Consider the following 15152-nt stretch of genomic DNA (forward strand, 5'->3'; position numbering starts at 1 on the left):
ACTTTGAAGTATAAATTTTCAATGAGATGATAATAAATCAAATCTCCAAGGATGAAAAGATATATCCCCTATGAGTTGAATTGTCACAAAAAAATGGTAAACACCCTCGAGAAAATAAATTTATCTACGCATTCCTGAAGAATGACAAATACTGATTTTTCAGTAGTGGAATTATTTTCTATTGATTATTAAAGGATTATAATTGAACCATGGTAAGAAAAGTCCTATACCGAGTTCAGATTGGAAATAGAGTGACAATATTGAGAATCTCATTTCACTATATACCAACATTTAGTTTGATTAAATTTGAAAAATTCTACATCTTGGAAGACAACCAATTTTTGTTGAAATTCTTTTAAAGAGAATACAGTATCACAATTTCGGTTGCACTTGTATTGCAATAAAATCTTCATCAAGTGGTGATAACATTTACTTTCGCGTCTTTATACGACGATGAGCTGTAAACTCGTGACAAATAAAATTGTTTGATTATCATATTTCATATTACACCTGAAGTTGTAATATCGAAAGATATAACCAACCAACAAAAGTGATGATGATGTATTTTAATAGAAAAATAAGTGAAGATGGTATATCTCACTTGTAATCAGTCGCACATAAAGTTGCGATATTACAACAAATTGCCACTTCAAGTTGGGATTAGAAAACAATTTTGGTCCAACAGATCATTTGATATGAAAATAGAAATCACAATTTGCTTGAAGCAATTGATTTTTCTTTTGTCTTTGTCACATCCTTGAAGTATGTGCGCACAAATAAGACGAAAATCTATCGACATTAGGGGGAGGAAGTCATATATTCAATGTCGTAAAATACTTGAAAATTATCAAGTTTTAAAGTCGATAAACGGAGATTTATACCTCCAAATATCAATATTTTTCAAAGTGTAACATGATCTTATACGGATAAAGGTCATGGAAAATGATCAGAGTTAATCTAAGTGAAATATACTCCTTAACAATGAAGGAATAATTTTTCCTCCTGAAGAGGCTATCAAATTAGAAATGAATGTGATTCATATTTCTAATAAAACCCCCAGAAGAGGATATGTGTAAAATTAGACATATAGACCTTTTACGTTGACACATATATGAGTTTATTGAACTATGTATGCTGTGAGAATTTGAAAAATCAAATAAATCATTTCAGACGATATATTTCTGAAAAGTAGCTAATGAGAGCATATTGATTCAAAATTAGTAATTTGTCAACTTTTGATGAGATACTTCATTACTTGTGGATTTTTCTTACAAAATAATTATGTCTTCAGACATGAAGTCGAAGCACCAATCAATAATTACCCTGAAGGTAATAAAGTAGACATATGTAAGAAATGTCCTTTAGTCTATAAAGGATTTGACGTCCACTTATAAAATTTCAATATGAATTACAACGAATTATATTATGAAGTATTTATAAATCCTATTGTGACTCCTGAAGAGTTTATCAAAGTTTGACAGTAGAGTATTGAAAAAGATTATTCGAAGAAAGAAAATCTTGAAAATGAACATATTCTGAAATACTAAAAGGCTATAAGCTTCAAAGTAACTCATATTGTTTATCATATGTCATGGAAATTCAGGTCCTGAAGTACCTAATATGGTACAGACAATACATTATGTATGTTGTAATGTGGTTTTAGAAAAAAAAAACCACATTCATATATAAAATGTCAATTGTGTTGTACTCTTTTTCCTTCGTCAAGGTTTTGTCCCATTGGGTTTTCCTTGTCAAGGTTTTAATGAGGCAACTATACGTATTGAAAATTGTTATAACTTGTTTAAAAGTTGTAGTCTTTTTTCCTTCGTTCAGGTTTTGTCCCGTTGGATATTCCTGACAAGGTTTTGGCGAGACAACTAGTCATCGAGTGACGAGTTTAACACCTATTATGTGTGTGAGGTGGATTGTGCATGAAATTTATAATGCACATTGAAATGTGATTAGTACATTGATTTCACAAAATATTATAATTATCTTATCGATGTATATGACAAATATGAATCACTAGAAAGTGAGTTCAACTGAAATCCCAGAAGGATTTAACAAGCTTCAATCTAAAGTATGCATAAACTTTAAAGCATTATATGAATGCAACTTGAAATGTCAAATGCTACTTATTTATGTGTTTATATACAAAAACGAAGTTGACCATAACGGTTGATCAATGTCCTCAACTTTCATGAGGGGAAGCAAGTTTATGAAGACACTGTATACTACATTTTCTCACTGTACTCTTTTTCCTTCGTTAAGATTTTTTTTTCCCACGGGGTTTTTCTTAACAAGGTTTTAATGAGGCAGATTATATGTATATAAAAGATGTACATGAGCAAAGAATTTGTACTCTTTTTCCTTCACTATGGTTTTGTCCCATTGGGTTTTCCTCGTAAGGTTTTAATGAGAAAATTTCTGATGTGGTGGACATCCAGGGGGAGTGTTATAAATATTAGATTTATAGTGGATGACCACCACCAATTGTAACTCCCACCACCATAGGTTTTCCACCATTACTTTGTATTCAAGCTCCATTATTGTGTGCCTATTGGATGTGTAACTCATCTAGCTAAATGCCTATATAAAGAGGTTACTTGCTAATGAAGATGATGTACCAAACTAATGTAGCTAAGTATCAATTTACCAATGTAGAGAATTCTCTCTACAAACATAAGAATACAACTCTAGTTATACTTGTCTACAATCTCTTGGTTAATATATTTCCATTATCTTCCTTCTTCCCTCCTTTATTTTTCACAACAAAACTTAAAATATAAAATTTCGTTTTTGTTTCGGATATCGGATATTTTCTGATACCTGTTAATATCATCGGATCAAGATTCAGATATTGATTTATAATGTCCGTTGGATAATTATCAGATGTTGGATAATTATCAGATATTGGATATGGATATGCCTATAATCGGAAGAGCTACATTACATGCCTATGTCTCTAAATAGCAGCGACCTAGATTAACCAACACCCCTGTACTACATACATAATGTTGAACTGGAAAATCGTTAAGTTATTGTACCACAATTTCTTGCTTTGAAGATTCAATTAAATTTCTTCATTAATTTTCCAAAACTGTAATAAATCTCGAACTGGCGGTTTCTAATTTGCTTAGAAGAGGTGTCGGTGGTGGCGGTGGTGGTGGTGGTGGTGGAGGTAGAACAGGAAGAGGTTTACTCTTCAAACGACGATTCAAGATGATAATCACAATGATCCGTACAGCCATTACAACCGGAACTAACTCCGACAAATTAACGAATTCTGGTCTTCTCTTTCGTCGGATTCTGATGCTCTCATTGTTTTTTGCGTTCGTCGTGATTCCCCTTTCTTACCTCTATAGTGCCGTTTACCCGTTACAGTTTTCTAGTGACTCTTCAAAAGACGATCCGTCTTCTTCTTTTTTTATCAGAGATTCAGATTCTTCTAGTTTTCAAGTGAGTAATTTCTATTTCTAGCTTTCTGTGTGTGTTTGATTATCAGTGGAATTAGTATAGTTGATTTTGTACTTTAAACCCAATCTAGGGTTTTAAAACTTTACTCTCTTGTAGACATTTTTCTAATGTGTGTTCTTATTGATATTTTATATACTGGGTATCAACTCAAGTGTCAATATAGTGACATGATAACCCTCTATTGAAATGGCAATGCCCATGGCTGAAAAGGAATTTCTCTATTCAATGGTTGGTTCTATGATTTAGTATAGACTAGTTTAATTGATTTGGTAGGTTTACCTAATGTGTGTAAAATCTGAAAAATCAAAATGTACCCTTTTCAGACTCAGAATCTTCAGGTTTTACTTATTTGAACAAGCAGTCTCGTGTGTTTTTCGATGTAACAAATTGGATATCTCTCTCTGTAGGACAGCAAGGAAGTGAGGTTGGAAAGGATTTTAAAGAAGGCAGAAATGGAGGAAAAAACTGTTATCTTAACTACATTAAATGAAGCTTGGGCAGCTCCAGGATCCATTTTTGATCTCTTTCTTGAGAGCTTCAGAATTGGAGATAACACGAGTAGACTTTTAAACCATTTGGTGGTAATAGCTTTGGACCGAAAGGCTTACTTGCGTTGCTTGTCTGTACATGCTTATTGCTTTCCTCTTACTACTGAGGGTATAGATTTTTCAAAGGAAGCTTATTTCATGACCCCTGACTATTTGAAGATGATGTGGAGAAGAATTGATTTCCTCTTATCTGTTCTTGAGATGGGGTACAATTTCATCTTTACGGTAATCTCTTTTTACTCGTGTTTTGAGTTTTTGTCTTCTTAATAGTATTTTAAGGCTACACATTGTGGTCATCAAACTTGTATTCGGAAATGACATGTTGCTTTAGGGAACTATACAAGCATATAAATTTGTTAGGTAGATCTTATGTTGGAATATTGACGAATATCGTCGTGGCAACGCTCCAGCTATCTGGAATAGGTTATTACTTTGTTGAAACACGCTTGTTATTGAAGAAAACGTTCTCATATTCATTGAAAGTCATCTAACATTTTTTCTTAATCCAAGTCAGTAGAGTGTCAAGGGGCACACTTGCATGGTTATTGTTGGATTATAAATTACATAGGGTATTTGTGGATCATATCCCTAAGAAAATGTTAAAAATTGCGAAGAGTCTCCGTTTCCTTGGTGGATCAATATTGTGCGTATATTATGGTGGCAGGCTTGATGGTAGATTATTTTTATTGTTGATCTTTTATTAGTCCTTTTGGCGTCTGCACGTTACCCGTTTGGGCCATTTCAGTTCTTTTGAATTGTTTTCTTTCTTCTAGGATGCTGATATTATGTGGTTCCGCAACCCATTTCCACGATTTTATCCGGATGCAGATTTCCAAATTGCGTGTGATCACTTCCTGGGCAGTTCATACGATAAAGAGAACAGACCAAATGGAGGCTTTAACTATGTAAAGTCAAATAACCGTACGATAGAGTTCTACAAGTTTTGGTACTCTTCAAGAGAGGTACATCCAGGATATCATGATCAAGATGTGCTTAATATAATCAAACATGATCCATTTATTATGGAAATCAAACTAAAAATGAGATTTTTGAATACTGCATACTTTGGGGGGCTTTGCGAGACGAGCAAAAATTTGAATCAAGTCTGTACAATGCATGCAAACTGTTGTTATGGTTTAGACAGCAAGCTTCATGATCTAAAAATTATGCTCGAGGACTGGAAAATATTTCTTTCTTTTCCACCAACTGTAAGAAAAACACACATGTTTTCTTGGCGAGTACCGCAGAATTGCAGGTAAGATAGGGACGCAATAAAGGTCATCCAAAACCGGGTCGTATTTTTGTAATGTAATCGCTTTCTATTTGGGCATTCATGTGATATTAATATTTGCTATCAATTTCATTCCAGTCTTGCATCCCTCCATCACTATAACGTTTCAATGGAGGCTGCACCAGAAGGAGCAATTGAAAATGAGGAATAAGATGCGAACAGGTAATAGTTTTTGGCTGTTAAAACTTTCAGTGATGTTTAAGGTAGTTAGGTAGATTTATAGAACTTCATTTTGACCAGTACTTACCACAAAGAAATGTTATCAATATTCATCCAATATAAAATTCGAAGTAATGCAACTTCGAAATAGTTCTTTACTTTCTTAATCTTCACGTATTTGATGTTTAGTCGATATTGTGATTATCCCATTCTATCTGGTATTTGTTACCGATATGGAATCTTTTTTTGGATATTTGTGCAGTGGCTTGTCTTTGCATCAAAGTTCAAATAAAATTTGTACAAATTCAAAGCTAGAGACTACATCGTACGACGTTTCATTTGGATGCTATAGAACTGCCTCAAGTTTGTATAGTTGGTTAAAGATGCAGATTAGTGTATCACCTTTGAAACTGATGTTAAGATGACTCTGGAGATGCAGCTCTGAGGGAATGCATCACCATTCTAAGATTTCCCATAAAACAGTAAGACATGAAGTAAGAAAATGAAAGGTTACATCATCGAATGACCCACCATTACAACTCGAGTGCGTTCTGAATGATCTCTTCCTCTAATCTAGCCTGGGTCTCTAAATCATCTGCTCATAAAGGTATTGCTTTTTTCCAGAAAGTTTGAATCCTTTTATCTTGGTTACAAACAATTAGGTCGTTAATTTAAAAAGTCAAACTTTTATACTTTCCATAAACAAGAGTGGCTGAAAAATGTTAGTGCTTGTAAATTCACCTTCTTAGCTACTTAACAATGAGTTGCTCCTCTTCTTGAGTCATATTTCTGCTGAGATTTTCATGATCAACCCATATCTGGAAGGACAAAGTATATCTTGTTAACTATATTATGTACAAATCTTAGGTGTGAAAAAGAACGATCTCGGGATTGAATTCTGATAGGAACCTATTTTGGAAAGAAAAAATTGTCTTTTGAAGTTGCCGTCAGCCGAAGTTATCAGCGAAGGTTATTTGTCTGTTTTTGTACTACTTAAGATGTCTGAATATGTTATTTGTGCTGTTTTACGTGCAACTCAACATTGACTATAATTAAGATCACACTGAAGAAGTACAATACCCAAAAGGGCATTTAAAAGTTGAAAATTAGATTTATTTTAGGTAGAGTACCAGTAACTTAATAAACTATTTCTGTACTACTTGAGAGTTGAGATTTAGGTGCTGTTTGTGTTTTTTTTAATGTCTGAATCTGAATTTGCTGAATTTGAATTGGCTGAACTGAATTTGCTTAATTGTTTCACAAGTTAGGATGTTTGTTTTCCCAATCTGAATCATTGTGTCTGAATTTGTATTTTGACATTAATACTCTTACTTCATATTTTTAACAAATAAAACCTAAGCTTTGTTTACTCCTCATCCTTGGTCTAAATAAAAGGAAAACAGAACCTTAATTCTTCTACCCCTCTTTCTCCATCTCCAGCAAAAACAAAACCCTAGTTTCTTTCTCCTTTTTCCAGAAAACCCTAATTTCTCCCTCTTTCACCATCTCTACAGTCTATCTCTCTAACTCAATCGTTCTCCCTCTCTCTTGGCCAGTCGCTTACAGTAGATCGGGAAGTCAGTCGCTCTCTCTCTCTCTCTCAATCTCTAATAGTAAATCAACGGAGGTTTTCGTCTCCCTCTTTCTGAATCACTCTCTCTTATAGTCGATTGACAAAGGGTTCATTTCTCTCTCTCACAACCGCGTTCTCTCTCTAACAATATTTCGGCGAAGGGTTTGCCACCACCAAAAGACTTGTGAAAATTGTTTACAGATCTCCCTTGTGTGGTTGTGGTCTATTTTGTGGTGATGTCGGTTTGGCTGGTAGTGGTGGCGGCGGTGGTGATCTTGTCTGATTGGTGGTGGTTGTCTGATTGGTGGTGGTCTTGGTGGTGTGTAATTGTCGTCGTTGGTGTCTGATTGCTGGTGGTTGTCTTGGTGGTTTGTACTTGTGGTGGTTGTCTGGGTGGTGGTGGTGGTAGTGTGGTACATAAAAAATTTGAGTGAGAATTATTCTAATTTATGGGGGTATAAAGGTCATTCAACATATTTTAGCTTTTGGACATTGTTTTCTGACTTGTTTTGAACTCTGACAAATATAAGCTGCTTTTCAACCTATTTATACAAAGATTCAATTCAAAGAACTTTTGAGTTTTTCTTAAATAAAAGAACAAACATCTGAAATCTGAATTGGATGTCACTTTAGATTTCATATCTGAAAAAAAAAAAAAAAAAAAAAAAGCAGCACCTTAGAAAAGCATTTGTAGCTTCATGTTTGCAGAATTGAGTCCATGTCTGAATAAGTTAAAACTAGTCCACATTTTTCCTCCTTCAAAATAAATCTGAAACAAGGTCCAAATGTCTGAAATATGTTAAATGTCATTTATACCCTCATCAATTAAAAATATCCTAAAGCCCTCAACTCGGTCACCATAACTGTGTTCTCTCTCTATAACCGTCTCTCTCTACAAACTTCTCAGATCTGCGTTTTGTTCATCCGGCAAAGGGTCATCACTTCGCCGGATCCCCTTTTTCTTTCGTTTGTTGTTAGTTTTCCCTCCATTAATAGTTTATAGGGTCAAGAAACGAATCCAACCTCTTTCTCTTACAACAGCTCCTATTCTTTCCCTCTCTCTATTCTAGGTTATTAAGATGGGTACTACGTCGTTCGGAATACTGTTACAGGTTGCCAATTAGGATTCATCGCCGGAATCTATCTTCCTTATCACACTTTTAAGGTTTTTCACGTGTGAAGATCCATAAGATCGGTTTGTTTTGTTGTTTTGAATCAACAAAGCAAGTAGATTCGAAAATTCCTATCGATCTGAACACCAGAGACAGAAAAGAAGGAGCCTTCAGTTTAGGGGTTTCATTTCCATTTGTCTTTCTCTATAAATTTACGGTCAATATTACACCAAACCCGGCAAGGGTTTCCAACGAGACCATTTGGTAATGGTGGTTATGGTAGCAGGTTTTGTGGTAATGGTGGTGGGGATTTGTGGGGGTGATTTTGTGGTAATGGTGGTGGTGGGTTGTGGTGGTGATTTTGTGGTGGTAATTTTGTGGTGAAGTGGCAGTGTGTATCGGTTTGTGGTGGCGAAGGTGAGACTTAAAAGATTTTTTTTACAACACAAGGAGACAGATTTAGAAGACGAATTCATGCAAAGAATGGGCCATGGACTAGCTCCCTATTTAGCCTTTTTTTCGTAAATGCAAAATTGACCCCCTTTTTTTACAACCATCAGTCAACTTTAACAACTGACTTTTTTGTTTTCCTTATTGTCCTTCCTCCAAAAATTAATTAACTTCTTCTTCTCTCTAACCTCTCTTTCCCTCTCTATATTTGTAGGGAAACCTTCTAAAATCAATTAATCTTCTTCTCTCTCTAAAATCCTTTTCCCTCCCTTATTTTTAGAGAGATCTTTTCCTCTTTTTTGTTTTGTGTTGAATAGTTTATTATTCTACTATATGCTTCCTTGTAAGATACCTACGGGAGGAGAACCTGCTGAGTAAAACAACTTGAAAGAGTAAGAAATCAAAGATCGATTTCGTGAAAACTTCTTTGTTTTGAACAAGAAGACTTGTATTGTTTATGTACAAGAAGATTCATGATTCATTATATTTATTTCTTTTTTAGGTGTTGTTTGTTTTTTTATATTTTCATATCTGAAATCTGAATAAGGTCTGAATTGGACCCAATTCAGATTTCAGCTGTTTGTTTTCTTTATTTAACAAAATCTGAAATTTTAGCTGAATAGGATACTTGTGTGAATTGGCTGAATAGAGGGCCATTCGTTTCAGACTTTATAACAAGTCTGAAATGAAAACCTACCATCTGAAAATATCCTAAAGACAAATATACCCTTGTTAAATCTCAGAAATTACTTCTCCATGACCTTATTTTTCACTTGCCAACATACCACCAGCACCACCAAAACCTCCGCCGACCACACCACCACTCACCGCCATGAACACATCCACCACCAACCACCAGTTTCTCTCCCTCTCATACTCTATTGATGTCAAACCCTTGAGTTCAAACCCTAAACCCAAAAACAGTGGAGATCAAGTTAGATCCATTCACAACCTTAGAATTAAAATCCTAAAATAAACATTGTAGAGATAAGTTAGATCCATTCAAAATCCCCGTAGGATAGTTAGATTCATTCAAAAGCCTAAAAAGAAAACCTTGAACAAAAATGTTCATTCAAAACTCTACACAATAACTGAAGATACATTCAAAATCTAGAACAAAAACCCCGAAAGATCCATCTTCTTCTTCTTCTGTCGACATTTTCTGAGATGTGGTTCAAGAGAGCAAGGGAGAGAGGAAGACAGAGAGAGATGAGTTTCTACGACAGCAAGCAACTGGAGAGAGAGAGAGAGAGAGAGAAAGAGATATACGAGTTCCTACGGCAGTCAGTAAAGTTTCGGGGGAGAGAATGACCGAAGAGAAAGAGATTTAGAAGTTACATTTTCAATAGGGTTTTTTTCTTTTAATGAGAAAGGGTCAAAATGTCAAATTCCTAATTCAGACATAAGAATTCAGAGTTAGAAAAACAAACATCTAACTTGCAAAATGATTCAGCCACTTCTAATTCAGACACTTCAAATTCAACAAATTCAGATTCAGTCAATTCAGATCCAGTCAATTCAGATTCAACCAATTCAGATTCAGACTTCAAAAAAAACAACGACACCTTAGTGTAGAGAGAGAAAAAGAGCAAAATAACCCTTACAAAAATGGATCATGTTATGGTGTAGTGAGAAAAATAGAGGTCTTCTTCTATGTGTTGCCTCTCCTGCAAATTGAATTTAGAGAAACTTGTTGAAGTAACATAAAAAATGGATCATGTTATAGTGTAGAGAGAGAAAGAAGGATTGTAACGCCTCAAGTCCAGATTTCCACATCGATCGCCATGAAAACTAAACTTAAAACATTTTTCCGCAGAACAGTAAACATATTTGATATATTCATCAAAAGAGACAAATAACATCACATATGAAGCTCATATGAAAAAATAAATCATCTAAAAGAAACTTTATTAAGTTCACAAAACTAGATAAAAGTCTCTAAACCATCGACATGTGGGTCGGAAATAAATGAATAAATAAAATTACTACTTAGGAGATGCAACTCCAAATTACTACCTAAGAAAAGAAATAAAACCGCTACGAAAGCTTCTCCAAGGGCTAACTATGACTCAAGCAGGTGGCACTTCACGATTTCCTTGACCTGAAAATAATAGGTTGGGTCAGAACCTAGCAAGTAGATTTCTAAATCGCTAGGTCCCTAATAAACGGTTTCAAGATCTGTCAAGTCAACTAGATTTCTTCATTGCATATAAAGGTGTCAGTATATACATATGTATAAGTTTTGAGGCAAGAGAGAAATAGGCAAGTAACATTCCACAAGCAACACGAGTTATATGGTAAGTTAGTGTCCATCCAGGGAAATCGGATCCATCATCCGAACCCTCCCATGGCCCACGTTGCACGAGAGTGTGGTCCACAAGGTTACCCTTGTGTTAGCGCCGACCCCATACCCTTCGTACCTAAGTCCTACCTCAGTACGCCTTCCCTTGTGAACCCGTCGGTCATCGCATAAATACTCTGTAGAGAGGGTCTAACCAACCACCAAACTCAACAACTTTCCACCAATTCACCGCATCACACATACAAATCACACATCATACCATACCAACATAGCATTCATATCCAACAATAGCATATATTAGTGTCATTACTTAAATAGAAAATTGAGTACTAATCGAGCATTATATAACTAACATATCATCGGATTTTCTTCGCATTATTGCTAAATTTTATTCATCTAATCAACCATATTCATAAGCGATTCATGTCAACTAGTGAGAGAGGTTTAGTTACGAATGTCACACACATTAGACAAGCTAACTAAGTGATTTACCAATGTATATAGTTGTTGAATTATCTAAATATCATGTCAATATGAGTCCAATTGAGTGTAATATAAATAACAACTATCATCAAAGTTTGGGCAGTCCAATATGTTAATCATTAAGGCTATTTTCTACTATAAGCAAATCTCTAATTATGATCCCAAGTGATCATACTTTCTAATTTGTAAACTATTTAATCAAACGTGACATATCGGATATCTATGTTATAACCTTAACTCTAATTTTGTTTGTGTGAAGTTTTGGGTTCATCCATACTATCTAATCCCTTGATTTTTTTTCTATGAAATAGGCTATTAAAATCATGGGGAAGAAGAAACCTACCTCGAATCCACGCAAAACAAATCCCACGAGAAGGAAAACAAAGAAAAACACCAACATTCAGTCCCTTCTTCTTCTTCTTGGCTTTGCCCTAGCTTTCTCTCTCTAGAACCAAAATCTCTCTTTCTTTCTAGCACTATATGGTTGTTGTTGTTGATGTAAAAGAAAAGAAAGAAGAGGAGTAAAGTGGGCGTAGGGTTTTAGGGGGTTTTTAAGGGTTACTACTAAATACTCCCACAAATTGGACAAGGGCATTACAATCTCCCCTCCTAAATGGAAATTTCGTCTTCGAAATTAAACGTACGTGGCAATAAGAAAAGATGAGGATAAAGAAGCTGTGTATCATCCTCACGCTCCCAAATAACTTCTTTATTCGGTGTGATGATGCCACTGCACCTTGACCATGGGAATAGTCTTTATGCGAAGAATATGTTCTCGACGGTCAACGATGCAAACTGGTGTCTCTTCATATGATGCATTGGGTTGGAGCTCCAAATCTTGGTAGTCGATAACTGAATGCTGATCTTCATCTCTCACATGCTCCCGAAGCATTGATATATGGAATATGTTGTGCGCTCCTGCCAAGCTTGGAGGCAAGTCAAGACGATAAGTTACTTTGCCCACCTTCTCGACTATCCTGAGAGGTCCAATGTATCTGGGAGCCAACTTTCCTTTCTTACCGAAACGTAAAACACCTTTCATAGCTGACACTTTCAACAAGACCTCATCTCTGATGATAAACTCCAAATCCCTACGTCGCTTGTTAGCATAACTCTTCTGACGACTTTGAGCTGCTTGGATCCTACTTTGAATCCATACAATCTTCTTGGAAGTGTCCCGAATCACCTCTGGTCCCTCTAATTTAGAATCTCCTGCCTCTGTCCAACACAAAGGTGATCGACAAGATCCCCCGTATAATACCTCGAAGGGTGCCATGTCAATACAAGATTGGTGACTATTATCATAAGCGAACTCTAAAAAAGGCAAGTGATCTTGCCAACTACCACCAAGATCTAATATTGAGCAACCCACATCAGCGACGGAGGTTCGTAGTTTTCTGGGTTTGGCTAAAATATTACAGACGGTTTATCAAGGGGTTCTCGAGTATTGCAGGGACTTTGACGAACCTAACTAAGAAGGAAGTTCTGTTTCGATGGTCTACATAGTGTGCTCGGACATTTCAAAAACTGAAGACGATGCTGACTATCCACCCGTTTTGACCATTCCTGAGAGTGATGTTCAGTTGGTGATTTAGAGAAAGTTGTTGAAGTAATATAAAAAATGGATCATGTTATAGTGTAGAGAGAGAAAAAGATATTGTCTTTTATATGTTGCCTCTCATGCAAATTGAATATGGAGAAACTTGTTGAAGTAATATCATATCGTCCATCATACTTGGTGATGACTTAGCTATCAAATCAAAATCACTATATGAACTACGAAAAAAGGGTTTCTTCCCCATTCAGTCAGAAAGAACTTAATTATTAACTTTAAACTCCTCATATCTATTCATCTCCACATATTTTACGCCCCCTTACTCCATTTTCTGAATTTTCCATTCCTTTTGGGTTTAGAATTAGAAATTTTCTTGTGGGGGGTACATTTTAGTTATAAATAAGAATAAAAATAATCACTATTGAGAAATGATTAAAACAATAGCTTAATTGAGACATGATGTTACTCACTCCTTCAATCATCCAAACTGTTGTGTTATAAGTGAATTTTTAAAAAAATTATTTGGCTTTCGGGTGTGTGGGGGCACGTACCCCCACATGCCCCTACGTTGGTCCGCCCCTGCTTCTTGTGCATACAAATTGGTTTGTTTACATCGCTTTCTTACCTCAGAAGGGAGTAAATCATATAGTATTTGTGAAGTGTTCACAGTTTTAGTCGCTAGAGTCGGGGGAGAAGACAATAGCTTAAGGGTTATTTTCCAAATAGCCCCCAACTTTATGACCAGCTTCCTGCCTAGCCCCCTCCTTTATCAAAAATACCCAGATATCCCCTCTTTTGAGTTACCTTTATAACACCGTTAATTAGTCATCACCTCTCTCTCCTCCATCTCATCACCTCTCTCTGTTACCTCATCTTCTTGCCACCTCATCATCTTCACCGGCGAAGGTCGCCGACCGGCCAATTTTCCAGTCGGCGACCTTCAAACCTAAAAAAAAAATCCTCTTCTTCTTCCTCTCTCTACTTCTCACTATCTCTCATGTTTTCTCTCTCTTCTCACTCACTCTCTCTCTCTTCTCACTCTCTCTCTCTCTAAACTGGCCGGCGAAGGGTTCCCCCCTTCATCAGCCAGTTTAGAGAGAGAGAGAGAGTGAGTGAGAAGAGACAGAGAGTGTGGAAGAGAGAGAGGGAGAAAACAGGAGATAGTGAAAAGTAGAGAGAGAAAACATGAGAGAGGGGAAGAAGAAGAGAGGGGAATTTTTTTTTATAGGTTTGAAGGTTGCCGACCGGGCGGTGAAGATGATGATGTGGCGAGAAGATGAGGTAGCAGAGAGAGGTGATGAGATGGAGGAGAGAGAGGTGATGACTAGTTAACGGTGTTATAACGGTAACTCAAAAAGGGGGTTATCTGGGTATTTTTGATAAAGTAGGGGGCTATGGTAGGAAGTTGGTCACAAAGTTGGGGGTTATTTGGGAAATAACCCTAAGCTTAATAGACGGAGAAGGATCGATGAAGTACCACCTTATTTTGTGGTTGTCCTTCCATTTATGTCAACGGTTCTATATGTTGGGCACTAGAGCACTTCTTGAGAAGACAATTGTAATAAGCTTAAGAGAGGATGGGTTTTAAGTCCAAAATCGAAATCGAATGATCAATGGGTCTAGAGCCCAAAGATAATCTGAAATAGAAAATAAATCGACTTAGAGTAAATTACAGGTATAACCTTTGATTTTTTATTACTACCTAACCTATCCTAAATTAAAAAAAAAATGACCCAAGTTAAAGATTCACTAAATTATTTCCTAAAAAAAAATTCCTTCCACAACAAAAGTTTCCTTTTCCGTTTATCGGAATGACCAAGCTTTTAGTTATAATTTTTTTAATATAGATTGAATAGTTGCCCATAAAAAGCATTATGTATAATGAGAATAAAGAAACGGTGAAATAAAATGTTTAAAATGTGGTTATACTAATTTAAGACATGTGCAGGAGAATCAATGAAATGCTAGAGAAATATTAAAGATTTGGTTAACATAATACAATTTCAGAAGAATTGTGTTAGAATAAATAAGATGCTAGAGAAATATGAGAATCAATGAAATGCTAAAGAAACATAATTTAGGACACGTGCAGGAGAATAATGCGAGAGAAACATAATTTAAGACATGTGCAGGAGAATTAATGAAATGCAAGAGAAATATTAAAAATTTGGTTAACGTAATCAAGAATTTTGTTAGAATCAA

The 15152-nt window shown here is 35.7% G+C and overlaps 1 protein-coding gene and 1 long non-coding RNA gene across 8 annotated transcripts; one reads left to right on the forward strand and one right to left on the reverse strand.

The window, feature by feature from the left end:
• Positions 1-2708: 2708 nt before the first annotated feature.
• LOC147548312 (uncharacterized protein At4g15970-like) lies at positions 2709-13147 on the forward strand. 7 transcript variants are annotated; one of them, XR_015237896.1, is made up of 6 exons: positions 2710-3459; positions 3885-4250; positions 4799-5280; positions 5395-5478; positions 5738-6082; positions 11707-13147. XR_015237896.1 is itself a non-coding variant. In XM_086670020.1 (5 exons), exons 1-4 carry the CDS (start codon positions 3223-3225, stop codon positions 5465-5467), a joined length of 1158 nt encoding a protein of 385 aa, XP_086526146.1. In that variant the 5' UTR covers positions 2709-3222; the 3' UTR covers positions 5468-5478; positions 5738-6425. The 7 variants fall into 7 exon arrangements, 2 of the variants coding, with proteins under 2 accessions (XP_086526146.1, XP_086526147.1); XR_015237897.1 differs by lacking the exon at positions 11707-13147 and adding an exon at positions 7032-8599; XR_015237895.1 differs by lacking the exon at positions 11707-13147 and adding an exon at positions 6343-6727.
• LOC147548313 (uncharacterized) lies at positions 8906-9468 on the reverse strand. The gene is made up of 2 exons (XR_015237900.1): positions 9396-9468; positions 8906-8977 (listed from the first exon to the last, which is right to left on the reverse strand). It is a non-coding gene; the product is annotated as an uncharacterized LOC147548313 (long non-coding RNA).
• Positions 13148-15152: the final 2005 nt, after the last annotated feature.

Source organism: Eschscholzia californica, unplaced genomic scaffold (assembly GCF_041429995.1).
Source record: "Eschscholzia californica isolate CP2 unplaced genomic scaffold, dmEscCali1.0.p SCAF_3, whole genome shotgun sequence".
Taxonomy (NCBI): domain Eukaryota; kingdom Viridiplantae; phylum Streptophyta; class Magnoliopsida; order Ranunculales; family Papaveraceae; genus Eschscholzia; species Eschscholzia californica.